Genomic DNA, 27,838 nt, shown 5'->3' with positions numbered 1-27,838 from the left:
AGCCATCTGAACTGAGAGGAAACAGTAGTTTAGGTGTAAGCAAGACAGGGTTCTTGCCTTTGCACACCAGACGGCGTGGAATAGCTGGGATGCACGCGCCAGTGCAAGGAAAAGAAGGTCTGGGCATCACGTGGGTAGAGAGAGGGAACATCTGTGCCTCTGGTCTGCTCTGAAGGACCCACGGCTCAGTGGCGCAGCGAGCTCAGCTGTGCTGGCGCATGAGCCGAGCAGCCAAATATAAACATGATAAAGCTCGGACTGTTTCGGGGCACGAATGCATGAACAGATGAAGGGAGTGACAAGGAATAATGGAGGAGTGACAAAAACCTTAAGTATCCTCCAACTTTCACGTCTCATTAAGCATCCCGCTCAAGCAGCGCCGCATGGCCGTAGGGAACCGCCGCACAGTCTGGGGATAGAGAAGCTGTCTTTGCGGCACAGTTAGCCTAATTCCCAGCAAAATAACGGATGGATCTGGAGATGTGTCCCCTGCCTCAGGCAGCAGTCGTACTGGAAAAATGAGTCCAGTAAGTGAGTGAGAGATGGTAAGTGCCTCTCTGAGCTGGTTTCACCCCAAAATGTGAAAGGGCAGGTAGAAGTTGGAGGGGGCTGGGTGGTGGGGGGTGTAGCAAATGCAGCGGGACCTGAAGCTAACGGCTCCACTACAGCATCTCTCCCATCCCTCTCCGCAGCTCCGTTGTCCCCCCAGCAAACAACAGGCTCTCCGCATGGACCAGGGGTAAGTGCCACACGTGCAAGTGGACACGGGTGGTGGGCAGCATGGCGCTGAGGACGTGCTTCCAGTCCTGGTCTCTGCCAGTTTTCCTGCCTTCAGTGGCCAAAAGGCACGGAGTGTCCTACTCAAATCCACCTTCTCCAGGCGAAAGAAATCTATCCCACATAGAACACTCTGGGCACGATTCCCTGAGCTCTGTTCACACCCCTAATGTATTTTTAAGGGCAGTTCTGGTTTTTGACAGCCCAGATTTGCTGGGTACTATTGTCCCTGCTATGTGCTGACAGTGATGCACAGTTTCATTGTGTGGAGCCACTGGGATTTAAGGAAAGCTGTGAATACAGAGATCCCTCTTTATGCTTTTTCTATCTTGATGCAGGGATCAATGCACACGAATATTTTCGATGAAATTAAATGCTTCATAAAGACAGCGTTAGGTAGCTTGATCTTCCTGCTGCATTTTCTCATCCCTCTCCTTGCCAGGAAAAGTTCAGCACTAAATAGGAAGCAGAGGTGCAAAAACTTGAGCAGCCGAGCTGTGCTGTTTCTCGGTGAAGCGGTGGTGCCAGAGCAGATGGTATCTGAGCTGCTTTAGCCAGGAGGGGCTGCCGGCCCGCCTCGCTGCGGGGTTCCTGCAGGATCGACTGCCTCTAGGGCTGTTCCCCAGGCACGGGGCTGCGGGTGCTCACGTTTGCTGCTCTCCCCGCAGCTGTCAGTGTCCCAGCTCACGGCCTCGCCGTGGGGCAAGGACCAGCTCCCAGCACCGCGTGGCCACAGCTCTCCCAAGGAGCCGGGGATCACTCACCTGGAGGTCGACCTCAGCTCGCTGGACGCAGAGCCCTGCGCAGATGACCAACTGCGGGCACTGCCGTTTGCCCCACTGCAGGTGCCCATCGCTGCCATGGGGCTGCAGGCGGGCAGGTGATATTTGGCCACCCTTCGCTGGGCTCCCGCATTCCCTCCCTATTGCGCTGTGGTTTCCTGTGGCCGCTTCTATGTGTCTCACTCCCATTTCTCCATCAGTTCTTGCACGCCGCTCTCCCGTGCCTCCCTGGCACGCCTGCACGCTGCAGGCTTCCCGGAGATCCTGGACCACAACCAGGAGCCGGTGGGCATCTCGGAGCTGGTGGAGCCGGGAAGTTTCAGCCTGCAGCTGGAGGAAGCTGACCCTCTGCAAGGCAACGAAATAATCCTGCAGTTCCTGGCTTTTGGCAGGTGGGTTGGCAGCAGTTTGTGGTGCCTTCTGCAGGCAGATCTCAGGAATTCTTTCCCCAACTCCCCCCAGACTCACTCCCTGCTTAAGCAGGAGAAATCCTTGCAAAGGTGCTACTTCCTGCAGCATCCTGATGTGGAGGCAAAGCCCTGCAGGGTTTTACGGTGGTGCTCTTTTTCCTTCCAGGTGCTCTTAAATCATATTCTTTTGGGTTTTTTTAATTGTATCTGTTGGCCACAATGTGATGTAAAAGCTCATTAATGCAGGGTTTAGCTGTAAATGCATATGGAATTGAGAAAGTTGGCACCCGTTGGGATGGCTTTAGCTGGATAAGGCCCCGCTTGTGTTTTTAACATGGATGGCAGTGTGCCGTGCGAAGGTAAAACGCTGCCTTTGCTGGGCTCCTCCATCACGGCATATGGGGAGAGACAGCTGGAATTATGAAGCTTTTTGGGAAGCCAAGGCAAACCATATGCTCGCTGTCTTCAGAGAAGTCCAAATACTTCTGATGCTGCTGATCTCCTCTTGTTCTTACGCCTCTCAGCGTGTGCCAAACGCATGAGGAGCTTGTGATGGGGAGGCAGCGCTGTGCCATGAGCTAACCCAGACCCCCCCCCCTCTCTCCCTCAAGGGATGTCCTGGACAGTGCAGAGGGGACTTGGCCAAAGACAGTCTTCCTCACCTTCCAGTTCTACCGTTTCCCACCGGTCACCACGCCGCGGCTGCAGCTGGTCAGCTCGGATGGGGGCCCGGTGTCTGGGCCAGCTGTGCCGGCGCAGCTCCTTGTCCGGTTGAACAAGGATGGAACCCTCAGCACTGGTAAGCTCTAATTTTATAGCATCCCTGTGTGGCTGCTCCTCTTCCGTCGGTCAGATTTGGGCTTTCCTCTGGGCTGAGGACGGGGCTGGGATCTGCTTTAATAGCAAACCTCTTCTCGTTTGCGTGACACACATGAGAAATGATCAAAATGTCCAACACTTGAAGTAAAACACTGGTAAGTGTCAGAGATGCAATTTGCACGTTGAGGCTGCCAGCTCCCGCTGCAGCTTGAGCATCTTTGGAAAGAAAGACAACACACGAGAGCGTGGCACCCGGAGCGAGCCGCTCTGATCCTCCCAGCAGAAAGCTTTGCTTTGCTTCTTTGTGTCTTATTGAGTTCTGGTCCTGAGAGACACGAAAGCGCTTGTGGCTGGTGAAGCTTCTTCTCCACGCGGAGCTGTTAGTGGAAATGAGAGCAGGGGGTCTGTACAGATCAAGTGTTTCTGTGGGTGGGTGTCAATCCCAGGCAAAGTTAGACCTTGCTAATTGACCTCTGGGTTCATTAAGTGGGGGTGAGTGGGTGTGTGAGCAGGCAGGCTTCTCTAGAGCAGAAGAGAGTGCCTGTCCTGGCTGGTGCCGGTGCCTGGGGAAGCTCCCTTTTCCTGACGGTGCTCATGTCTCCCAGGACCGCCGGGCTTGCAGCTGAAGTACATGGTGGATCCCAATTTTCTGCGTCCTGGGGAGCAGCGCTGGTTTGTGCGATACCTGGCTGAGCACAGCCTCCAGATTGACGTTTGGGATGGAGACTCCCTGCTCCTTGTTGGGTCTGCTGCTGTCAAACTGGAGGTATGGGTTAAGCTAAAGGTTGTTCCCCTTAAGCCTTCAGGAATGCCAACGATAGAGACCCCTTCTTAGTATGCAGAAGGGTTAAGGAAGAGCCTGGCTTTCCCTTGGGTCCCGTGTTGAGATGCTGTTGCATTACCTTTGTGTCTTTAGTAATCGAATTGCTGTCAGCCCCTCTGTGAACCGAGACTGATGATGTCCTGCCAAACCCCTAATCGTGGGATTTGTCATCATCTCATCGAAAATGATGACAAAACATTGACTTTCTTCCACTCCCCTGAGACTCCTGCAGTATTCTAGGGCTAACCCCTCAGTCCTAGGACACCTGGAGACATCCTTTCCCAGACCCCTTCACCACCCAGACCTGACTTCTCCGGTAATGCCTTCCCCCTTGCCCATCCTTGCTTGTCCCCAGCCCCTGCTGCGCCAGGGCCGGGCGGCCGTCAGGACCCACCACGAGCTGGAGGTGGCCACGACTGAGTACGAGCCAGATGTGACGGTGCTCGGCCGGGAGGCTCTGCGGCACGGCGCCCTGCGGCCCCTCGGTGTCCGTGTGGCTGTGAGGGGCCGCCTCCACCTCTGCCTGGCCAACATCGGTAAGAGCCCACCGTTCATGCAGCCGGAACGCTGTTGCGCTGGCACTAGCGCCCCATGACACAACCCCCTTGCTGGATACCGCTGGCACCAGCCAGAGCGCCGGTCCCAGTGCCACAAGACTGGGGATGGAGGCGTGTGGCTCCTGGTTGGGCTTGTGGTCCCTGCTTGGGTCCGAACGCTGGCGCAGGGCGGTGGGAAGGCCAGCGGAGCAGGGACAACACTGTATTTAGGTGCTAGGAAACAGCCTGGAGCTGCGGGAGAAACGCAGAGGGCTGTACCAGAACGAAACCCACGCTTGTAAGAACATTATTCTTCCCAGAACCTGCTGGCTGCTTTTATTTTCAGTATTTAATTCCCCATCCTATAAATGTGCAGTGACTCCAGGTTTTAAAATCTTATCTTCAGAAGAAAGATTAGCTCCATTATAAGATATCTTAAATCATCGTTCCCACACTTTGCCTGCAAAGGGACGATAAGCTCCTGAGAAGGAGAATCTGAGATTCACAGCCCAGGGAAGGTTTAACTCCCACCCTGCAAAAGGAGGGAGGAAGCAAAGTCGCTGCACCAGGGCAGCAGCCGCCCTTTGGCTGTTTTTATTTTCCTGTCCACTCTCTTTTTAATTTCTAAGTACCGTTGATAAAAACAGCGTTGGAAAGCGTGGTGCCCCTGCCTGAATGAAAGACGGGGGTAGGATTTCTAGGCTGGCTAAATACTCGACGGCTTTACAGCCTTGTTTGGTGCTGTTGGGCATTGCCTTTGTGGGAGCGTGAAGGGACGCGGTGCTGTGTGGCTGTGCCGGAGGCAGCGCCGCAGCCTGGGGACAGAGACCGCACAAATGGAAACTGGAGCTGGTGAGGGGCTCGGCAGAGAATCGCCCTGGATGGTGCCGTGCTTTCAGTGCCGCTCTATCCCAGAGAGGATGGCTGTGCTGTGGGAACAGCGATGGCTCTGGTGGGAGCGCAGAGCATCAGTAGCAGCTATTTGCCCCTGCTTTGTACGTAAAGAGTGGGGATAAAAACTTGCAGTAGGTTTTGCAACGATGAGAAAGGGATGATTTCCGCTCACCCTCTGTCTCTGTTTCTGGCAGGCCACCCGTGCAAGGACACCCTGGCGCAGCTGCCATCCCCGCCGCCGTCCCGCTCCCACCACGTGCCCACACCAGATAGCGCCGGCAGCATCCCGGCAGGCAGCTGGTTCTCCCTGAGCGCTGCTGGCGGTGAGTCCTGCTGGGCTGGGGCTCAGCCTGTCCCCTCACGCTTGTTTGTGTTGTCAGGGTCTCTGCTGCGGTGGTGCTGGCGCTCTGCCCCCCATCTCCTCTTCCTGGCCCCGCAGCATCACGGGGTGCCCTCAGGGCTGTGGTGATGGGGGTCCCTGATGGTGCCACGGTGCTTTCTCCCTGCAGGTGGGCGAGTGTCCCGGGCACGGAGGCTGGCCGAGGTGGACGGTGAGCTGGCGGCTGTGCTGTGCAGCCTCAGGCCAGGGGCCAAGTCAGTTCCCCCGGGTGCCCCCAGCGAGGATGCGGCCACGCGCCAGCGCAAGCTGCGGCGCATGGCGCTGGTACGGCAGCAGGAGGATGCCGGTGGCAGGAAGGTGTTCCAGCTCTCGGTGAGGAGAGGGGCGCTGAGCGGGGGGGTGATGTGGTGGTTCCAGGCTTACGGCGCCCTCCTTCCCAGCGGGAACGGCGCATCCCACACATGCGGGACCTGCAGATCATTGAAGCCTACTGGGAACATATCAAGGGCGAGGCCATCTCCCAGATGCTCATCCAGGTCATCACCGCCACCCACACTGTGCACGCCGTGCTGGGGACAGCACAGTTCTTCGAGTTTGCCTTGAAGAACCCTTATGGCATCCAGCACACCGTGACCATCAAGATTGACCACCCTGAGCTCAGGTTGGGGCTGAAACGGGGTCTCAGTGTGTCTGGGGAGATGCCAGGACGGCACCGGCTCCTGACCAGTCCTCACCAGTGTCTCTGCCGCTCCCTCATTCCCCCAGCGTCATACTGGACCCGAGGGAGTGGCGCCACTTCAAGGAGCTGACCAAGAGTGTTACGCCAGTTGAGGAGGAGATGTTCCACCTCCGTGATGACCTCAGGCCTCAAGTCTATCTGCGCCCTCACGAGACTGTCCGCATCCCCTTCAAATACCAGACTTTCTCTGCAGACCCTGCAGTCGTCATGGCTCAGGTACACGTGGGCCCTTGTTTTGAGCTGTTCTCGGTAGGAATTGTTTCCTTTAGCAATGTTTGCCAACACAGTGGATGGGAATACAGCCACGGAGAGCACCGTGCAGCGGTAGCGGTGCTGCACCCTGAAACAAGCTGCTCTCGCACCCCGCAGGGGCCAACGGGGCTGAGAACTGGAGATGACACGGTTGCCCACTCCTTGGGGAAGAGCGTGGCCGGGCAGGCAAAGCACATCCAGGTGAGGGAGGTGGGGAAAACGCTGCTCAAAGGGCTGTGTGGGATGAGAAGTATCACACTTGCATAACTCCATCCCTTTTCTGCCTGGACAGGTCTCCTTCCAGGTGAGCAAGGGGAAGCCCATCGCACTGCTGAGGGTGAAAGTGGAGCCACAGCCCCATGTGGTGGACCAGACCTTTCGCTTCTACCATCCCGAGCTCACCTTCCTGAAGAAGACCATTCGGCTGCCCCCGTGGCACACCCTCCCCGGTGAGCCTGCGGTGTGTCCTCTGAGCACTCGGGCTCTTCCTCATTAGTCACCATCCCTGGTTCATAAGGACCTTCCAGGAGGTGCAGGTGGCTTCCAGAGAACTTGTTTCTGCTTCCTCACCCTTTCAGAGCTTTGAGCTCCTCTTCTGTTCTTCTGCACTCGCCTGCATTGATTTTATACTTAATTCCCTGCTCCTCTGTGCTTGTGTAGTTCGTTGGTAGTGTGACGTGAGGGATTCTGTTCTGTGTCTGTGTGGGGTGGAGGGTAGCAAGCGGAAAGAGAAAACGCTGACTGTGGTTTCGCCCGGGTCTCTCTCTCCACAGGTGCGCCGGTGGGGATGCCAGGGGGGGAGCCAGAGATGTTTGTTCGCTGCAGCGACCCTGACATCATTTGTGAAACCAAAAATATGGTACGTTACGCGTCGGCATCGGGCTGTCCTCTGTGCCCTTGTGCAGCAGGTTGCTTTTGTCGACAAAAATGCCTTGCGCCCACGGAGCATCCCCATTTTTCAGCCCGTGGTAGCGAAACGCTGGCAGCGATGAAGCTGAAATTGCCCTTTATTCCCAATTAAAAAGAACCGCCTTGTTTTTGCCGTGAAAGCTGAATGTTGCACCTTAAAGCATGGTGCGGAGGGTTGTACTCCACTGTGCTTTTGAGCAAACACCAGATGATGAAGGTGCTGGACCACAGCAGCCTTTTGTCAAGGCTGTCAGGGTCAGCGCAGGGCAGAGCGGCTCTGCTGGGCGATGCAGGGGTGGTGATGCCAGGCTTGGGGGCTCTTTGGGCCAAGCCATCACTCTGCATCCCTCTCCTCGCTTCCCAACCCCGGCATTGATTTCCTGGACTTGCTTTGTGGCTGGGAGAGGTGGGAAGGAAAAATAAACTTGGGCACCTACGTGCAGATGGCGGTGAAGGGTAGTTGCTAATTGCTGTTGCAGCAATGCGTTAGCATCGTAATTGGATTATGGCTTGTTAGAAAACTTGGGGAAAATTTGCCAAAATTTGATTACAGATACAGACCTGGAACGCGATCGTTGTTTGTATCCTCTTTTGTAATTAAAAATACTGGAAGGGCTTAGCCAAGCTGCATAATAACTTAATAATATAGTTTAAGTGGATGCTGGAAGCATCTGCTTCTGTCAGTGGCCTGGTGGCGAGTGTTTCTGTTAATGGGAAGGAAACCCTGGAGTCCTCATTAGCCGGTTTGATGTTGAGGTTAAGTGGTGGAACCACGCTCTGATTTCTACACACAGGGGCCCGGAGAGCCACAGGACATCTTCTTAAAAGTAGCCGGAGGACCAAGCCCGCAGATCAAAAAGTTCTTTGTTGCTATTTATATGTAAGTAGCAGAACTTACATAGAACCCCAGAAAGTGAGAAACCCTAACGCAAGTGTGTGGTGGAGCAGGAGGGGGGGACCTCATGCCGTGTTTTCCTTGCTTGTGGCTTTCCAAGCCCGGCTGGCTTCACTGGGCAGCAGAAAGCTGCCCAAAGCGTTTGCCGCTTAGGGCTTTACGTTGTTCTGTTTTGCTCTAAATAATCCCTGGTCAGAGCGTCTCTGGGGTGCAGCCGATGCTTCTGAGCCGGCCGGACCGTCTCTGCATCAGAGAACGCTGTTACCTGAGCCTTAGGAGTGGTGGGCACTGAGACTGGAAACCCTTAGAAGAAGCTTCCGCAGAGCTCATGCTCCCTGCTTGGTGTTGGCTGCTTGCTCTGAGCCCGTGGTGCTGTCAGCGAGTCCTGTCCGTCTGTCCTTCCTGCAGGGACGCTTGGCTGGCGGCGCCTGTCCAGATCTGGCAGTTCTACCTGCACTCGCTGCAGCGCCTGGACGTCAGCTGCACGGCTGGGCAGCTCACCCGCCTCTCCCTGGTGCTTCGCGGCACGCCGGCTCCGCGCAGGGTGCGAGCCTTCACCTCCCACCCCCAGGAGCTGCAGGTAACGCCCGCGGGCGCGCTGGGGGCCTTTGCGGTGGTGGCACACGGTGAGCTGGGCTGGACCAGCCCGGTGAAACCCCCTCTGGAAAAGGGAAGGCAGCCCACTCGGAATTATGAACAATTTGCTGTCGTACAGTGTTTGGGATAATTATCTTTTGATTAGAGCTGTCATGTGTAGGATCATTGGCGTGAAACCCCGGAGGGCAAATTATGTGCGTTAATGAGACCATCAGAAGACTAACAATTTCTTTAGAGTATCTTCCGCTGTAATTGCAAATGTGAATAATTGAAGGCACAAAAACTCCATCACTGTCCTGTAAACAAAAGAAAACGTCCCCCAGGCAAAGCCTGGAGGGGAGGAAGTCCTCAGGTTGGGGAGGAGCTGCCTCTCGCCAAGAGCGCATCTTCCTTCCTGACACGAAGCCAGTGCTTCTTCGTGTAGGTGGGGTTCAGTGGTGGTGTGTGTGCACATGCGTGTGAAGCTCCTTAAGGCCAGACAGGGGTAGTTTTATGTCGCAGAGGTACGTTAGGCCATTGCAAGTGCCTGCAGCTCCCGGTGTTGGTTTCCGCAGGTAGATCCGGATGGTGCTTTCCTCCTCCCCGCCAACGGCATGCAGGAGCTGTACATTGGCGTCAGGCCTCGGCGGGCCGGCAGCAGGTTCATCTACCTCAACCTGGTGGATGTGGAGTCCCACCAACTGGTGTCCTCCTGGCTGCTCTGCCTGTCCTGTCGGCAGCCCCTCATCTCCAAGGTATGGCAGCTCTTGCACCGGGAAAACCCAGTGATGGCGCTGGGTTGGTGGTTGCGATCCAACCAGTCACCTGGGGCTCTCTCCTGCTTCTTCATTTCTTTAGATCTGTGGGGATTTTGGCACTTGCCATCCTGAGCACGCATTCAGCCCTCTGGTGCTCACCTAATCTCCCTGAAGACCAGGGTGCAATGTCTCTTGGGTTGCTCCGAAACAGCCCCACACCGAGGAATGTCTGATTTGGAGTATTCCTGGCTGTGAAATTAAAGCCACAGCGTGCTGCTTTCTATTAGCGCTGGCGGAGGCCACGTATCAAAGGCAGAAAGTTAAATTTCCTGGCTAATGTCTTCCTCTTAAAATTGTTTTCCCAAAGCCCTTGTTACTGAGGGGAGTTCAGATCGGCGTTTAAACCGATGCCACAGCGTCCTGCCAAGTGCCAGCCCGTCTCCTGCTGCCACGAGACGTTATCCATGGCTCTTCCCATGGGTATCCATTAATTGGCTGGAAAAGGAGCTGCTGGGCCCAGCTGCTCCCCTGGCCCTTTGTTGTTGGGGCTCGTAATGACATGTGTGAACGCGCCGGTGCCAGCAGCGACATGAGAATGCTTTCACTTGAAGGTGTATTTATGTACCTGCTGGCAGAGATCAAATGTGAGGTGAAGAAAGGAGGGGATGTGAGGTGATGTGTGCCCAAAACATCCCCTGCGGTGCATCCATGCAGGAGGCAATTTTCCGTAGGGAGTCTGCCAGGGAGCAGCCCGTTGTTCCCTCTGCCCCCGCTGCGATCTGTGCCGCCTCTGCCACAGCTTTTGCTCATCTTTGCAGGCGTTTGAGATCTCGCTGCCTGTGGGAGGCGGGAGAGGCTGCAACAAGCGCATCACCTACACCAACCCCTACCCCTCGCCCAGGCTCTACTTCTTGTGCACCAACCGGCCTGACCTCCTGCAGTTCAAGGAGGATTCCTTTGAGGTACATCCCTTTCCTGCCTCTCTCCCCTTGCCAGACCCCCACCCTCATCTAGCTGCACTGCACTGCGTGTGGAGTGATGCTGGGTGTGTGCAGGATGCCCTGGGGATGCAGGGAGTGATGCTGGGCACATGCAGGATGCCCTGTGGATGCAGGGAGTGATGCTGGGCGCATGCAGGATGCCCTGTGGATGCAGGGAGTGATGGTTGGCGTGTGCAGGATGCTCTGTGGATGCAGGGAGTGATGGTTGGCGTGTGCAGGATGCTCTGTGGATGCAGGGAGTGATGCTTGGCATGTGCAGGATGCCCTGTGGATGCAGGGAGTGATGGTTGGCACGTGCAGGATGCCCTGTGGATGCAGGGAGTGATGGTTGGCACGTGCAGGATGCCCTGGGGATGCAGGGAGTGATGCTTGGCGTGTGCAAGATGCTCTGGGGATGCAGGGAGTGAGGCTTGGTGTGTGCAGGATGCCCTGTGGATGCAGGGAATGATGCTTGGTGCGTGCAGGATGCCCTGTGGATGCAGGGAATGATGCTTGGCGCGTGCAGGATGCTCTGTGGATGCAGGGAGTGATGCTTGGCACATGCAGGATGCCCTGTGGATGCAGGGAATGATGCTTGGCGCGTGCAAGATGCCCTGTGGATGGAGGGAGTGATGGTTGGTGTGTGCAGGATGCTCTGGGGATGCAGGGAATGATGCTGGGTGGATGCAGGACATGCTGCCATGGGAAGGCCCTGCCAGCCTGGGAAGGGTGGGCGCATTGAGGGCTCCGTGCCATCTCCTATCACTTCTCCTCCTGCCTGTTCTCCTGCAGATCGCTGGTGGGGAGGTGTACACCATTGGCCTGCGGTTTGCCCCGAGCCAGAGCGCAGGAGAGGAGGAGATCCTGATTCACATCAACGACCATGAGGACAAGAACGAGGAAACCTTCTGTGTGAAGGTCCTCTACCAGTGAGGCCGCTCACCCACCGCAGCAGAGCAGCCAGTCTCCAGCACCGGCTCAGGGACACGTATTTCTCTAAGACTTCTTATCTATGTTTTATCCAAGTCTCCTTGGCTGTGTTGTTCGCAGACAGAGGCTCACGAGCCCAGTTGCTCGTAGTCCCCTCACTGAGCTGGGAGGTCTCGCTGGCTGCCGGGATCCCCAGGCATTGCCGCAAGCGCTGGTGGTGCCGCACAGCTCCATCTGCTCTAATCGCAGAGGGCAAATGCGTTTGTTACCACACAGAATGCCTTTATTTTTGTTAAGCGTTGCTGTATTTCAGCCGTGTTGTAGTATTTTTTTTAACTTAAAAAAAAATTGCGGAGCTGATTCTGCGGGATATTTTTGAAGTCTTTTATATTCCAGTGAGTTTTGCACAGGCTGACACGGTTTTCTAGTGTTTTTAATACTTTTTGCTTATCCTTGATCAATTAAACTTTCACAGAACTGGCAGCGTGTGGCAGCATTTTCTTCTGTGGGAGATGGAAAACTTCAGAGTCTCTGTCTGGTGAAGACAAGTGCTGGTGGGGAGCACTGGGAATCCCACGTGTCATCCCCAGCTCCCTGGAGCATCCCAGGGGCCGGAGCGGAGGCTGTGGAGTTAGAATGACTGGAAAATAAGATTGAGCTGAGGGGCGATGGCTGCATCCCTGCGTGTGATAGCGCATCTCTTGGTGTTCATCCGTGGCCAGGATGCTTTCTGCTCACTGTGTGGAGGGGGAAAACCCAAGGAGGTGAGGAAAAAAGGCAGCACAACCAGGTAAAGCGTGTGTGTGTCTCCCATGGGAGCGGCCGGGGGGGTCCCTGCCCCTCACTGTGCCCCTCTGCCGCTTGGGGACGGGCAGAGCCCGGGGTGAGCCTGTGACCGCCAGGAACCATGGGGCCAGAGGGTGATGAATTGTCAGTCCTGATGGAGTCGTGCGCAGAGTTCCTCTGCGTCCCTGGGACTGATGGGAAACGACAGTTAATATTTTAAAAATTATTGTGCTGTCTGCAGCACAGAAAGGCCCCCGAGCCGGGTTATTAAAGGAGATTAGCTGAATAATTTCCATTACTTTTTCATACGACGACATTTCTTGGGGCTTATGGATGAGCTGGTGCCGTACCCTCGGCAGAGGAGGCAGCGTCGGGGTGTGCCGAGCACTAGGCGGTCGCAGCCGCTGCTGGGTGAGTAGCCGGTGGGTAGGGGATGCTTGACACGGGGACTCGAGCTGAGCTGGTGGCTCGGCAGCTGCGCTGCTGTTCAGCATCGCCGGCTGCTGTAGTGCACAGCTCTCATGGGCTGATGACTGAGGACAGGACAAGGGGGAATGGCCTGAAGCTCCGCCAGGGGAGATTCAGGCTAGATATCAGAAAAAAATTCTTCATGGAAAGAGTCATCGGGCACTGGAACAGCTGCCCAGGGAGGGGGTCGAGTCGCCTTCCCTGGAGGTGTTTAAGGAACGGGTGGATGAAGTGCTGAGGGACATGGTTTAGGGAGTGTTAGGAATGGTTGGACTCGATGATCCAGTGGGTCCTTTCCAACCTGATGATTCTATGATGCGTGTCCGGCACGGCCGTGTCTTGGCTGCTGCAACCCCAAATCTACAGATGAAGCTGGTGGAGAAAAGTTGGCTTTGGAGGTGTCTTGTGTCGCGGGTCTTTCGGCAGGGGCCCGGGTGCCCCTGGTTGCCTCTTTGTGGTGCTGCCTGCAGCCTGGAGGAAAGGCTGAGAAATAAAACCTCAACAGCTCTGGTTTGAGAATCCGGAGTGGGAATTGGTCACTTTTAGTGGTGTAAGGGTGCGTGGGAAGGCGCTGCGCACAGCCCTCTGTCTGAGCTGTCTCCTGACCAGGCTCCGTTACCGCTAACGGCCTTTTTGTGGATGATGAAACTGTAATGAGGGGCTTAATTATTTACATCCGTGCCTGTATTTAGCTGCAGAGTTTAGGGGAATGTAGGAAACCAGGAGCCAAGCAGCAGCTTGGGGTTCCCCTCTCCCCAGCATTGCCAGGGAGGCAGCGCAGGTGAGAGCTGTGTCACCTTCTCCGGCCCAGAATTCCTTTCCTGTGACACACACAGCCCCATACATCTTCGTAGGGCTTTAATATGCCCTGCGGCCACCATTTAGTTTGTTTTGCTACATGAACTTTAATTAAACCATTTCCTTTGAACTTGTGGGTGCGAGCGGGTGTGTTGAGGATCGCAGAGGAGCAGCCAGAGAGTGCGGCCGGGCGAGATCCCATCCTGCCGGTGGGCAAAGAACCTGCACAGAGGCATGAGAAAAGGGCTGAAAAGGGGCTGTGCCTTTGCCTGGCACTGCTTGATGTTGGAAATGCTGCCGCTGGAGCGTGGGGTGAGCGCAGGAGCAGCGGCTGCTGCCCGGCTCTGCCAGGCAGGAGCTGGGATGGAGCCACTTCGTGGGTTCGCACTTGTTAATGAAGTTGTCCTCGCTAATGACAATAAACTTGTAGCGCTGCGTGCCTGGCATGCAACTTGTTGTTCTCTTCCCGTTTCAGTCACGTCGGGAAGAAAATTGGATTCCAGTAATGATATAATTAATTCGCCCTAAAAATCTCGTCACCGGAGTGCACGGGGACGGAAAGATTGGGAAGCACTTTCTGCGTTTTCAATAACCCTGGGGAGCATTGTCTTCTTGGAGCAGACAGGACCCTTCAGGCCCTGAGCATCGCTGCCTTCTCTCGCCTGGGCAGCCCTGAGTCTCTTAAATCCTCTCCTCAATCCGCGGGCTCCGGCTGGCATCCACCTCCCAGCAGGTCTCTGGGAAAGGAGTGTGCGTACGTGCTGGTGAGCGATTCGGATGTCACGGCAGCTGTTGAAGCGGTGTCACGGCAGCATGAGTCCCGCACCAGCGCCGTGGGCAGCAGGAGGAGCTGCCGGGAGCCCGGCGAGGGCTGTGCCTCTCCAGGTGCCCGTGGCCCACTGGGGTTCGTAGTTGTTGCTTGGTGGCATCTAGCATGGGATGGACTGACAGGGGCTCCCCTTGGCTTGGAGAGATGCTGGGAACCTCGAAGGATGATGGCACATGCCCCACCACGCTTCTGCTTCCAGAAGTGACCGGGATGTCCCACACTCTCCATGGGCTGACCCCTGCGAGTTCCACCAATTAGCACTGGTGGCATTGCCGGGGTGCTGAGAGAGGTTGCGTTGGGCAGGGAAGGAGTGAGTAGGTAGAAGAGGAGGGGAATATGGAAAGCATGAAGCCTGGCAGGAGAAAGGAGGAGATGCTACACCATGGTCCCATGCCTTGTCCTCTGAGTGGAGGGATGGAAAACGCATCGAATTCATTCGCTTACCTCAACAGGAGCTGCTGTGGTGGCTGAACTTTACTGATGCTCAGAACAAACAGCCTCTGCGGGGCTGAGTTTGGCACCCGCGGGAGGCAGGAGCAGGCACAAAGCCCAGCCTGATGCCTACGCTGCCTTCTCTTGGGAGCTGTGCTGGCACCGCTGCGTCCTGGGCACCGGCTGGTGAGGTTATCCCGGGGTTTGGGGGTGGCATTGCAGGAGTAGCAACAGAGGAGTAAGAAGAAGAGGGGAAATTGGCTCCCAGCTCTCTGGCCACGTGCCTGGCCCAGACCTACCCATGGGGTGGGGAGGGGCTGCTAAGAAATGGCAACCAGAAATGTGAAAAAACATTAAAATAAGAAAAAGAAAAGAGAGTTGGGCGCAAAAGCGCCTGTAGGGGAGAAGTGCTCATTTGGGAGCTCAGTCCTGAGCCTCCCAGGCTTCAGCAGGGTAACGTCTCCAGCCTAAACTTTTAAACCTGGCTTGTTTTATCCGTTACGAGGATGAAATTGTGACTGCCTGAGAAACCTCTAATTAAACAAAGGCTCGCCATAATATTTGCTGGGAGCTCGCCAGCCTCGTAATATGACATTACCGGGTATCTTTATTAGCTGAAATGAGTATTTAGAGTCTCTGCCAAATTGAAAGCTGACGGACTCGTTTGGAAGTGGCATCGCGGCACAAGGCAAAGGCTCCTGCTGTCTGGGGCTGAGGCTGCGCTGGGGCAGAGGGCAGCTGCATCACCCCCAGCGGCAGTCAGGGATTGGGAAGGTGGCGTGGCGCTGTCTAACGGCGGCCACAACGCCCGCTGATGGTGCATCGCCTGTTGGTTGGCGTTGGCCAAGCGCCGGGCACCTTCTCTTCCGCTGGTGGGAGAGTGACTGCAGCCAGGAGAGGCAGATCTGGCTTTTCAGCTGTTACTGAAACCAATTAGCATTCTCAGTGCCTAATTGCAGGCTGAAGGAGCAGTGTCTAGAGTGATGGGGAGCCCTGAGCGAGCCTCTTTGCAGAGAACTTGGAACACAGCGCCATTTGGGGAGGGAGCAGCCCATCACCCAGCATCGAGGCTGGCGAACAGCATGGCCCGGTGCTCCTCAGGGCAATTAGATCCTGGAACATATTTTCATTATCCACTAACCAACGACACACGGAAGGATGGTTACACCGTGGATTTAGTGGTGTACGGTCTCTGCTGCAGGTGCCAGGCATGGCTGGTGATGCTGCTGGAGCCCCGGGGTGATTGGCAGGTTGATGCCAGGGAAAGCCACCGCTCCACCGGCTCCGTAAAAACTCCTGTGAATTCCCTGAGGAGCTCAGTGGGGCTGGAGGAGGAGGAGGAGGGCAGAGGGAACCCAAGGCAGCCTCCTGCGAGGTGGCTGCTGGCACCGGGATCTAAAGGAGCGAGGTTTCCACCTATGTAATCAAAAAGCTTTGGTGTTCTAATGTGTTGCGCTGTCATTTCCAGCTGGAAACGTTCTGATTTTCAGCTCCGAAATGAGGTTTTTTTTATTTTGAAATGTGTTATTTATTTTCTTTTGAAAGGTCAAAATCTGAACGAAACGCTTTAATTCACCTGAGATGGATTTATTAGGCTTTGTCTCTGGCAGCACACAGCGTCTCGACCCGCGGGCTGTGGGACGGGCACACAACGGGCACTGCTGCGGCCACTGCTGGCGTGTGGTCAGCTCCAGGTAACGCTTCCACCTTTCCAAGTTTTGCTCTGCTCTCTTCAATGCATGCAATGAAAAGCATCCTTAGTGTGTGTGTATGTATACGGATAGCGGTGACTTTGTCCTCGGGTGAGGTCGCCCAAAGCCTCCCTGGCTGCAGGTTCAGTCATTGCTCCCTCAGCTTCCTGCACCTCTCCTCCTTTCTGAATTTCTTCTGAGAGAAGCTAAATGCCTTCATGGCTCCGTTGCCGTGGCTGCCTTCGAAGGAGCCGCCCTTGGGGTGCCCCTGGATCTCCCCATCTCCCTCCTTGGTGCCTGCGACTGCATGGGGAGAGCAAAAATGGGCTGGAAAGTGAGTAGAAAGCATGGGAGCCACTGGCCGGCGTTGCTGTGGTACATCTTGATGTTCTCGTGCCAGTAGTGAGATAAGAGACCTCTTCACTCCTGCACTGAGGGGCTGGGAGGGGAGTGCTTGCAACCTTGCTTTCAGCAGAACTTGAAACACCTCCCTCCTTCCTAGAGCGTTCCAGAAATCCTGAAGGAGTTTATTCCAGGCAGCTTGCTGGGCTTCACGGGGATGAAACTGCTGCTGGTGGTAATTCAGTATTAGCTTTAAGACAAGGAAATGACTCCTGGGGTGACAGAGCATCGCGGAGAAGGGTGTTGGGCTCCTTCTGGGCTTGGCAGGGTCAGAAGAAAAGCTGTGATGCGTTGGCCGAGGGGCACGGGAAGCATCGCGGCTTTCCTGCCATGCAATCCGGGCTGTGCTCGGCTCCGCTTTGCCTCCACACTTTGTCCTTTAGAAAAACCTTTCTTTTAAAGGCTTAACCCCAGGATCATCTATTTCCCTGTCTGAGAAGGAAGAAAAGGGTTTTCCAACAGGCTGTGAACCTGTGGCTGCCGGTACCGGACCTGTGAGCGTCCAGTGCCTGAAACCAGATGTGATTCCTGGTGCTTGCCTTCCAGAGGGAATACACGAAGGAATATCGGGCCAATTACAATTCTCTCTTGTCCCCTGGGACTTCAGCCCCTGTCCCTCTCCGAAGGGAGGTGTAAGGTGTTATTCTGCAGAGAAAAACCCCTTTTGGTTGTTAACACGCAGCCCAAATCCAACCCAGCGGTCCCAGTGCTGGAGTTTGGGAGGTTTATTCCCCGTTTCTCCCACACGTCTTCCTGACAGCTCATCGCTGCTGTGATAAAAAACCGATTTAAGGGTTACAAAACCCAGAGATAAAGCTGCTCTTAATGGATTTCTTTAAGATCAAGGCTGTCAAATACCAGGCTCAAAATCTTTTCTCCGAGAGCAACTATATTAAGTGCACTCAATCAAAACCGGGCTGAAGGTTCCATAAGTGAAACAATGGCTGGAGGAAATGCGTTTTATTAGCATCTCCAGCAGAAAGGACGGCTGGCAGAGGAGATGAAAAGCCTCCGAGCTGCGCCTGCCGCATTCCCGTTCAGCCGGGATGGATGAGATGTGAAGGGCATTTTCAAACCATGTCCTTGCTGTCCGATCGGGTTCTGTTGGGAAGAGGCTGACGGGAGCCGTCCCTTTGGGCTCCGAGGTGGAACATCACAAACCGTTGGCCTTTGCCCGGAGGGAGGCGGCTCCTCTGGGGCAGCGGCTGGACCGCGGCGAGGGGATGCTTGGCTGGGGATGCCGCGCACAAATGCGCCTCAAAATCCACCGTGAGCAATGCCGGCTGCTTCCCTGCAACCACGTTTAAAGTCAAGTGAGGCTTCTTGAGTTTGCTTCGCTCCAAGGTACGTTGAGGTCTTTGTTGGGACTTTCTGCAGCCACCGGGGAAGGAGACAGGGGCTCTTCCCATGGGCTGTTGGGGACAGGTGAAATAATAATAATAATGCACAGCTACAGAATGAGAAATCTGTAGCATTTATGAGCTGCCAGTTGCTTTTAAAATAATTTCCCTTCTTTCTGCCCCAATGACATTTGGTGAAGAGTTGAGGCTTTGTGTTTATTTACCAATTACTTTATTGTGCAGAGGTGGGTGGCAGCGTCCACCTGTGCAAAGGTCAATGGCATCGAGCGTTTAGCTGTTATTTCCAAACACCATTAAGAGTTTTAAAGGAACTGTGAGTGCTGCAGGCAGGGAAAATACCCGGCGAGACTGCTCTGCGTCCCGCAGCAGCTCCCTACGGCTGGCGATGTTCATGGGAGCGAGAACGGGTTGTCTGGCTCAGCAGTGGGAGTCCAGCAGGGAGGAATTCGCACTCGGAAAGCACTTGATTTTTCAGGACAGACCGAGCCGAGCGCTGACAGCCGTTCATCACCTCCCAGCCCAGATTAACATTTGATTCGCACCCTGCTTTCCTCCGCCTCACCACCCCTCTTGCTCATCCGGGAGATGCTCGATAGAGATGCCCCAGGACATTGCCTCCTGCGATAAGACCCCTTCATTAGCGGCTGTAAATCTCTTTGGCCACTGGCTGGTGCGAGCGGAGGGTGGATTCTGCTAGGAGGCACGGCTTATCAAATGTCACACAGATCTTATCTCGGGGGAAACATACTTCAATAATTAAATTAAATGAAAAGTCCTGGAATTAAAAGCCTTGGAGGCTACAGCCTTCTGTTTATCTCCAGAATAGGCGTGCAATGGGCAATGGGAATGGGAGATGCTAGCTTTTCTGCGCCCCTCTATTTGACGTCTCGCTGCCATGCTTTGTGTTTTCTCCCTAAAGAAAGGTGTGTGGTGGTGGAGTTTCTTTCTAGAGAAAGACCAACCCCGTACAGGTCACCTGTGGGGCTGTTACAGCATATCCGGGAGTGCCAACCCTGGAGGAACCAGTTGTGGGGCTGCCCTTCCTACCCAGAGTTACGGCACACGTGGTTGTCCACCAGGCACCGGATGGGCCAGATTGTACTTTTACAGCTGGAAATTTCTGGTGAGTGTTCCCCTTGGCTTCTGCCGCGCTGTCAGCCAGGGTTTTGGGAGCTGCTACACCCGCTTGGCTGGAGAAAGGCTGTAAAAGAGAATTGGTTGTAAAAGTTGTCCTCTGCCTTCAGCGTGGGTTTAGCCTCCCCTTGGGATGGAGCCTATCATTTATATCTCCTGCTGAGGGCTGATTCCAGGACAACCTGCTCTAGCCTGAGCATCCCATCCCATCCCATCCCATCCCATCCCATCCTTCCAGTTAATTGTTGGTGATTAACTCTAACTCCGGCAAACTGGAAATAATCTGGTGTCTCCCCTCCTCCCGAGCAAGCCCCACGGTCTGCGAGTTGGAGGGCGCGGTGCAGCCAGTGCTGGACTTTCAGCCCTGGGAATATCTGCCCCCAAACCAGACCCATATATTTCTCAAGTAACGGTCAAATTCTGAAAGGAAAAAAATAAAGCGTTTCCATGGATAATTTGGGCACAGAAGAAAGGGATGAGATGAATTAAATAAATCCTTTTCTGCCACGGGCTGGCCCAGCGCGGCTCCCTGCCTTTTGGAAGTGGGTTTTTTTTGAGCCAAATGGTATCAGACACTCTTCTGGCACCCATTTCCAGAGATGCAACCCACCCCTGCTGCTGCTTAATGCAGTTCATCTCCTGCCGATTGCTCCCAGGATAGCGGCCAAATCAGCACTTCAAACTAAAGCCTTTGGGTTTCCATGGAGATCAGAGTGATGCTCTTGGAGTTGGTGGAAAGGCATCACCTAGGGATGGCTTGGGGGTCCTTGAGCACCTGGTGACTTCGCCGCTGGTGGACGTGGTGGCTTTGGTCCTGGTGCTGCCACAGCTCCTCTGCTTTGCCTGCAGCGTGCTGGGCTTGGTGCCCATCTCCACCAGGAGCCGCGTACGAGCAGGAAGGTGAGGAGTAGCTTGATTAATGCCGTTTTCTCCCTGGGCAATCCCATAAGAGTGCTCAGGACTTCTCCTTGCAACCATTGCTTGTGCCTTGAGAAAAACATCATCTCCTTCCCCAGCTATAGGTTTTCTTCTCGCTGCCGATGCCCCTTCGTGCTGCACAGCTCCTTCGTGCACGTGTGCCCGGAACAAGGCTTTGGGGAAGTTCTTCTTGCGCTTCAAAGCTCAGCCAACAGAAGGGCTCATCCTATCTTCAGGTGGGTACCAACCTGACCAAGAATCAGGTTGATTTGGATGTAGCAGTTTTATTTCAACTATTATCAGCCTTCGAAGTCTAGAAATGGGTTTCCTCCGAGCCCATGGCTTGCACAGAGCTGTTCGGCCAAAGCTGGGCCATCACTGGCGGCAGTGGGTTCAGCGATGGAAATGCCCTCGGCTGCGCGGGTGAATTAGCAAATAGCTGTGAGATCTAAGAAATGATAGTAATTATAGGAACAAAATTGTTACTAATGTACTAATTTACTTGGGAGCGAGGTTTTATGTAATTACACCCTGGGATCAAGATAAAGTTAATGCATTTACCTTCCCAATTATTCATAGATGTTTTGAATCGTTCCTCTGTCGTACGAAACGAGCGTGTGCGTTCAGGGCTGTGGGCAGAGGAGGACACGAGGGCATGGCGAGGTTTGCTGCTCGTTGCTCATCTTGCTAACGAGGGATCCCGAGCAGCATCTCCCCTGCGTGGAGTTCAACCCCCTCTGCATGTCAGGGTATCTCATGCTCGGCTGCTGACCGGAGCCTCTCAGAACACGGTCAGTCAAGCTTTTCACGCTGAGAACATCCAAAGGAGTCCCTGGGGACCCTCAGAGCCTTGAAATAACCCCCAGATCTCCAGGCGATGCTGCAGCAGCCCAGGGGTGGTGGAGCGACCGGCAAACTTGCTCTGTTCTTGCTTAAAGCGTTAAAACTTTGCAAAGACACCTGAAACTTTTGGATATGGGTGAAAACCTTCTGCCTGTGAGGATGCTTTTCGCCCCACGCTGGGCCCTTGTGAGGCTGTGGAAGGGCTCGGCTGCAGCATCGGTCCATGAGACAGCGAGTCCTTCAGCAGCTGCTGCCCAAGCTGCTGTGGACACGGGTGCCCTAGAAATGCCAGGCTGGAGAAAGGATGCTCGCCTGCTTGCCGGTGGGGTGACAGGAGCGACGAGTGGGCGCAGGGGCACGTGCAGAGCCACGCTCTGCAGCGCTGGGACAGGCTGCTGTCGTTTTAAACATTGCCATCGTGGGTGAGAAAAGGCAAAAACAGGGTAGAATCCAGCAGACATCAGAGTCCCCTCTCCTCAGGGATGCTCTGGCTTCTCCCTCGGTGCCTCCAGAGCTTCCTTCATTCCCGGCATCACTCAAACCCACCTTTATTAGTATTGTGCTGGGAGCTGTTAGCTGGGTTTGCCAAGCATCCCGCGGCGCCGAACCCTCCCGCACGGGACTTGCTTGCTTGCGGGTGCCGAGTGTCACGGGGGATATTTCTCCTGGTGTGGCACGGGGAGGACAGCAGTGAGCTGTGGAAGGTCAGAGCAGCCCTAAAAATAGAGCTTTGTGCACACGTGTGTTGTGTTTTAGGCTTCTGCTCCAAGTTAAAAGACTGGAGAGACCTGACCACAAGTAACGTTTAAGAGCAAGGGAAGGGTTTAAGAAGGTTGCGTTAAACCTGAGGACCTCTTGGCTTTACTTCTTGCTCATTTACAGGGAATAAAAGTATGAGTGGCTGCCCCTCCGCTGCGGAGCAGCCACGTGGGAAGGGAAACCCGGCGATGGGGCTGAGCGAAATCTAGAATAATGTCCTTGGAAATCAAGGTGGAGATTTATTCCTCTCTCTAACAGGGAAGGAAAGGCGGTTCTGGGCTGCCCGTTTAACCGCATCGTGTAAAACCATTTTTACAACAAACATAAGTCTGAGTTATGGGTGTTATTTTTGCTAACTGTTTGCACACGGCTGGATTTCGGGATGACAGGAGTGAATAACGGCACAAGGTTATGCAAATGAAGTACTTAATTAAGTGGGAGTCGTACGAAATAAATTCTGGCTCCACCAAACACCCTCTGTTTTCCCTCCGAGTCTGGGTGGCTTCCGAGTGATCGGCTCACCTCGTTCCTAAGGGGGACGATGCTGCTTTCCTGCCTTTCTTTGGGAGGAGGGTGGGAAGAGGCATAACCATCGCGGTCCCTATCCCTGGAGCTCCCTGTGGGATGCGCGGTGTGCAGCCCTTCCTGGGAAGCGTGGGGAATCCTCTTGATTGCACGTGCCTTGCCAACAGCCGCTGGGAAAGCTCATCCTCGACGGGCAGTGGGTGGCTCCAGCCTTGGGAGCCTGGGGTGAAACCTAAGGGATGTGCGCCGTGATAAAAAAATCACTTTAAGGCAGGGAAAGGATGCTCGGCTGCAGGCATCTCTTGGTGGAAATTCCTGGTCGATGGAGTGAGGGGTGCGCCAGTGCCGGGAGCAGCTCTGGAGCCGGCAAGCGCTTCGGCATCGCCAGGGCGTTCGCTGGTGTGAGGGCATGGTGGGTTTGCAGCGCTCCTCTGGAGGTTTGCTGCATCTCGTCTGAAGGTTTTATGCTGGTTTGCCTGATGATTTCACAAATACCTATTTCCCATGAAATACTGACTCGTCTCCTGCAGGGAAAGGCTGTTTTGTTCCAAACTGCAGCAAAGAATGATGGAATCCATTACATCCAATGCTCTGCAAACGTCTGTGGCACAGCTCCTGCGAGCTCGTATTTCCTCCTCAAGACTGGAAACTTTGAGGCTGATGGCTTCTCTGGAACCTTTAATCTTCCGAAGCGCCGCATCAGTCAGAGAAGAGAGGTTTGGTAAGTTCTGCCTCTGTTCTGATATCCTCCAGGCTCCGGTCTCTGTCCGTCACTGCTTCTTTTCCTCTTCCAGAGGGCACAGTGTGCTCACTCCGCATCGGTTCCCTTTGCATCCATCGACTTCTCCCTGCCTGCCCGGGATGGTTAACAATCGCAGCGGGACACGTTTTACTCCTTGTGCTCTCTTGTCAGGAGCAGATACAGTTTGATTGCTCGCGGTAATTGTGCTGATGACTGTCCCGGTGGCACTGACCTCATTTCCAGCCAGGCCAGGATGCAGAGAAGCATCTCTTAAAAAGATGCAGTGAGAGTTTTATTTCCTCTTATAAAGAATAGTGTCACGGTGAGGCTGATTTCCTCCTCCCCATCCCACCGTGCTCCCACTCCAAACCAGTTGTCCAAACCCCGAGCCCCGGCAGAAGGAAGGAAGGATGCGGGAGGTTTGGCAGGGGAGCAGGGTGTGGATTGGGGTGGGGGCTGCTCTGGCGTAGCTGTTAATTTGAAGGCAGCGCTGCACAGATGGGAGAGGAGCAGCCAAGCTGCCACCGAGCACCATTTGAAGCTCCCTGAGCATTTTGCACGCTAAGAAAAAAAAACCATGAAACCCTGCTGGCAGCTAATAGAGTATTTGTTAAAAATATCCCTCTTTCCCAATGGGCACAATTTAATGTTCTTTCTCTTTTCTTCTCCCTTCCCCTGCTGATGACGTTCCTGCATTTGTTACCCTCTGGAGTCCTTGTTTTAGTTGCCGTGGTTAAACCTACGGTTGGTGACGGCGAAGCCCTGGCTGCTCCTCGCCGAGGGTCCCTCTGGCTAAGAGGGATGCGGGGCACTTGGTGCCATACTGGCACGTGGCGATGCCCGGCACAGATCCTGCCCCCTCGTTCAGGGCTGTGTCCTGGACCCCGACACCAGCACCGGCAGGTGGGAAAACCCCACTACTGACCCATGTTAGGTTACAAACCTCAGTCTGGGAGCGGAATATCCTCCCTGGAGCCTACAAGGTGACTTAGGATTTAAAGCTCAGCCTTCCGTGGCAGGTGCTGGTGTCTCACAGTGAGTCCGACGCCGCGTGGGTTGCAGAGGGTTTGTTTGCAAAGCAAACCCTGGTGAGGGAGCAGAGGTGGCAGCTCTTTGAATTGACTCCTCTGGCTTTGCTGCAGGATTCCCGAAGGTGGGATGGGAAAGGCTTAAATGAGAGAAATGGCTTGTTTGGGGAAGTTACAGCCCAAATTGAAGGCATCTGCGATGCCGCACAGTTTCTGCCGTCCGGTCCATCCCTGAGCTGTCCCTCGTGAGAAATCATCTCACTGTGCTCGTGTCACCACCTCCTCCTGCTGAGGGGTTCACTGGGGACCGGGCAGAGCATCACTGCGACGTCACCTGGGCACGGGCTTCCATGGCTGAAAGCTGCCCAACCTGTCAACGCAGAGCAAATATTATCCAAAAAAAAAAGCTAAACCAAACACAGCAACTTTCCTGGAAGTTTTATTTTTAGCTGCCTCCAGCACGAAAAACCAATTAAAGACATAAAACCCCACCTCCAGACTGCAAAGCGTTGGAAGCCAAATGTCACTGCCGCTTTGATCCCCTCCAGAGGAAACTGTGGTGCTATCAGTTTAGAAGCGTTACATTTGCATATTCATGTCCCCTAATTTGCTCTTTGGAGGCTGAAAACTAATAACTAATGAAGAAGGTCTTCCTGTGCGTGCAGAGGAAACCCTGATTATGTCACAGATGCATTAAGGAAAATAATCAGACCTAAATAAGCATCCGTCCCAAAGATACCTTTGCAAAGACAAAAATCCCTTCTGTGCGTGTCCAGAGGACCAACCTACGGCCACAGGATGGGCTGGAGGTGGCCACGAGTGGTGGTGGTGGTAGTGGCCACTGTGTCCTGGATGCCACTGAGTCCCCAGGACCAGGGGGATAAGTTTGGGGGATGCTCAGGGGAGATGCTTGGAGCATGGATGCTTTGGGGGGGTGTTGAGAGAGGATGCTAAGAGGGATATTGAGGGGGCTGAAGACCTGCACAGCGATGAGAAGGACTTAGCCATGTGATGGGAAGAGTCTGCTGTTAGGAAGGCGGGCACGGATGCAGTGAGCACCCAGGGATTTGCCGTTACCAGCTGGAGCTGCGGCAGGAGCTGAAGGGCTATTGATGGGGGGGTTGGACAACCAGCGGACTTCAACGGCAACGTTGCCAAGTGATGAATCCCTTCTGCTCACCCTTAATTAAATTTCTTTTAGCAACACAATAGATCAGTTTTATGCCTGTCATTTATCAAGAACTAAAGTTATTGGCAGCGTTGTTGGCAGCGGTATTGATCGTGAGGCAGAAGTAAGGATTGCTCGCATCCCACTGCACGCCCGGTCCTCATCCCTGAAAATGGAAGTGCACAGAAACCGCCGGAGCACGAATCCGCTGGAACTGATGGGACTTGCAGGGATGCAGTGAGGGCGCTGCGTTTAAGGGAGATTTCCCGTGGGTGTGAAAGTTCAACCCTATCTGAGGGGACTGTGCTCAGACTGCTCTCAGCACATCCCTGCAGGAGCATCGGCTCCTCGCTGCTGCTGCCCTCGGAGCACAGCTCACAGCATCCTCGAGATGAGGTGAAGGCGCGCTGGGCATGAGCCACGCGTTCCCATTTATTCCTTGCGGTGTCTGGAGCGCGCTTTCTATCGGATCTGTCAAGGGCTGTAATTACAGATATTGTCGTCGGGAGCAAATAAAGATTAAGTTGTCAAAAAGATCAAGAAGCCAGGTTTAAGGCTGCTGCCTGAGGTAGGAGCCGTCTGGTGATAAGAACTGCCCGATCGCCGGCTGCTGCACCCTACTTAATGGAGAGGATGAGCTCCTGGAGGGAGAACGTGCCTCTGGTTTGGCCAGAGCCAGAGTGGTTGGGAAAAAGCAAACCCAAGAGTGGTTCTCTGCCCATCCCGAGGGTGAGGATCTGCTCCGCGGCCACATCCCTGCTATCGGTCCACAGCAGGTGGGATTCTGCCTGCCGTGCCCAGACATTGGGCATTTTTTTCCTCCTTCTTGCACTGACTTTCAGCCTTGTGAACTCAAGCATCCCTTCCGCCCATCGGCGTGAGGGCAGCCCAGAGCCTCTGCCCTGAGCATCCTCCTCCTGTGAGCATCTCCTGTGCGCTCGCCACCCTCTTGTGTTTGCCATCCCAGGGATGGCTCTTAACTAGGAAAACACTTCCCAGCACCTCAATGTGTCGGAAGGCTCTTCAGCTTCCAGTGCTTTAACTCCCGGTGGCTTAATCATTACTAATTCCTTTGGCAATTATCATAATAACAATAATCACAGAGAGCTTGCTTGGCTGTAATGCAAGCATATGCTGTGCTGCTCCATGCAAATTCCACTTGGGATGCGTGGTGGCTAACGAGACCCATCCGTATGGCTGGGAAGCTCCTGTCGGATGGCGAGTGCCAGGCTGGTGGGCACCGGCGGTGCCGGGAGCCCGTTAGCTGTGTAACGTTCGTTTCATGCTCCGCAAGCATTTGCCCTATTTAAATTGCAAATATTAGTTACGCTGTCAGGCTTCAAGGGTGGCTGTGCCTTATCCATCCCAGCGTGAGCCGAGTTAAGATGCAGAGCTGGATTTCAGGAAGAGAAGTCACATTTTATTGAAAAGAAAAAAAAAGAAAGAAGACGACTGTGTATTAATGAAATTGCTGGAGTTGGAATTGATTATTTTTCATTTTTGAGTGGTTTATCAGGGAAATAACTTTAATTTCTTAATCGACAGAGGCAGGAGTGCCATCATTTCATTTTCACCTCATGGAGTGCATCTCTGCTGTCAGGGATGCCGTTGCCTTTAAGCCACGGCTGAGGATGTGGGGTTAGAGAGGAGCTGAGTGAAGCTGTGACCCCAGAACCCCTCACTTTGCTGTGGGACCTGCTGGAGGGAAATTCCTGCCCTGGCTGAGGCTCAGATTTCACTGAAAGTCAGCAATTTCAGCCCAAGATGTGGGACTCGGGCTGAACGGTAACGGCAGAGCCAAGTTCACCCACTGCCTTATCCATCCGAACATCAACTCTTCTTAAGAAAATAATAAAGCAAAATAAAGAAATAAATCAATCTTCTGCTTTCTTTCCTTCCAGTTAAAACATTTTGAATAGATTCTAGGATTAAAAATGGTAAAAGTTTAATCGCCTCCCCTGTTGTGCTGGAGTTCAAAAGGAACGTTTATCAGTCGTCACTTCGGACGGCGATTTGTATGTGCAGCTGAAAGCTTTTTAATTCACTCAACGGGAAACAATGAGCAGAGTTGATTAAATGGGAGCTGGTAATTTATTCCCAGCCGTCGGCAGCGCAGGCACCCCCGGAAAGTTGGCAGCCTTGGGTCCGCTCTGCTCCTGCCTCCCCTGTGCTGGTGTCTGGCCCTCGCCAACCCTCCTGGACCAGCTCTGGCCTCGACTCTCGGCAGCGAGGACACAGAATTGACCTGAGAAGCATCCTCTGAGTGCTCATTCTGCAAACACAACCCCACGCAGACAGGTAAGTGGTTCCCTCTATGTCTACATAGGTCACAGCAAAAACCCCATTCCCATTCCGGGAGCTCAGATGCTATGTCGCATGGATTCACTCCAGGCTGTCCCTCCCCCAGGATCAGTTTAATTGGGAGCAGTAAGATCCTAAAAGGTTTGGTGCGGTGTTTTAAATGAAAGCCAGACCGGTTTGACACGGTGTGTCCATCCCACACTCGCTCTTCCGAAGGGATGCGGCTGTGGGGG

The 27,838-nt window shown here is 54.3% G+C and overlaps 2 protein-coding genes across 2 annotated transcripts in view; both read left to right on the top strand.

Moving 5' to 3' along the window:
* NPHP4 (nephrocystin 4) overlaps positions 1-16,315 on the top strand; it is a 28,483-nt gene extending 12,168 nt beyond the window's left edge. The window contains exons 12-30 of the mRNA XM_054085698.1: positions 693-739; positions 1,446-1,657; positions 1,760-1,951; positions 2,581-2,768; positions 3,394-3,554; positions 3,967-4,147; positions 5,236-5,364; positions 5,551-5,753; positions 5,822-6,042; positions 6,147-6,336; positions 6,490-6,573; positions 6,665-6,821; positions 7,146-7,231; positions 8,076-8,161; positions 8,585-8,756; positions 9,328-9,507; positions 10,329-10,472; positions 11,283-12,184; positions 16,279-16,315. Of these exons, the coding sequence (XP_053941673.1) occupies positions 693-739; positions 1,446-1,657; positions 1,760-1,951; positions 2,581-2,768; positions 3,394-3,554; positions 3,967-4,147; positions 5,236-5,364; positions 5,551-5,753; positions 5,822-6,042; positions 6,147-6,336; positions 6,490-6,573; positions 6,665-6,821; positions 7,146-7,231; positions 8,076-8,161; positions 8,585-8,756; positions 9,328-9,507; positions 10,329-10,472; positions 11,283-11,423 (2,774 nt within the window). The 3' untranslated portion in view covers positions 11,424-12,184; positions 16,279-16,315. The remainder of the gene's footprint in view (positions 1-692; positions 740-1,445; positions 1,658-1,759; positions 1,952-2,580; positions 2,769-3,393; positions 3,555-3,966; positions 4,148-5,235; positions 5,365-5,550; positions 5,754-5,821; positions 6,043-6,146; positions 6,337-6,489; positions 6,574-6,664; positions 6,822-7,145; positions 7,232-8,075; positions 8,162-8,584; positions 8,757-9,327; positions 9,508-10,328; positions 10,473-11,282; positions 12,185-16,278) is intronic.
* A 153-nt stretch (positions 16,316-16,468) lies between these two features.
* Positions 16,469-27,208, top strand: LOC128854240 (uncharacterized). Its single transcript, XM_054085697.1, has 4 exons — positions 16,469-19,310; positions 19,983-20,221; positions 20,338-20,475; positions 22,897-27,208. Exons 1-4 carry the CDS (start codon positions 19,083-19,085, stop codon positions 23,294-23,296), a joined length of 1,005 nt encoding a protein of 334 aa, XP_053941672.1. The 5' UTR covers positions 16,469-19,082; the 3' UTR covers positions 23,297-27,208.
* Positions 27,209-27,838: the final 630 nt, after the last annotated feature.

This window comes from Cuculus canorus, chromosome 21 (assembly GCF_017976375.1).
Source record: "Cuculus canorus isolate bCucCan1 chromosome 21, bCucCan1.pri, whole genome shotgun sequence".
NCBI classification, from domain to species: domain Eukaryota; kingdom Metazoa; phylum Chordata; class Aves; order Cuculiformes; family Cuculidae; genus Cuculus; species Cuculus canorus.
Note: the sequence above shows the minus strand (reverse complement) of the source record. Positions and strands in the feature narration are given on the sequence as shown.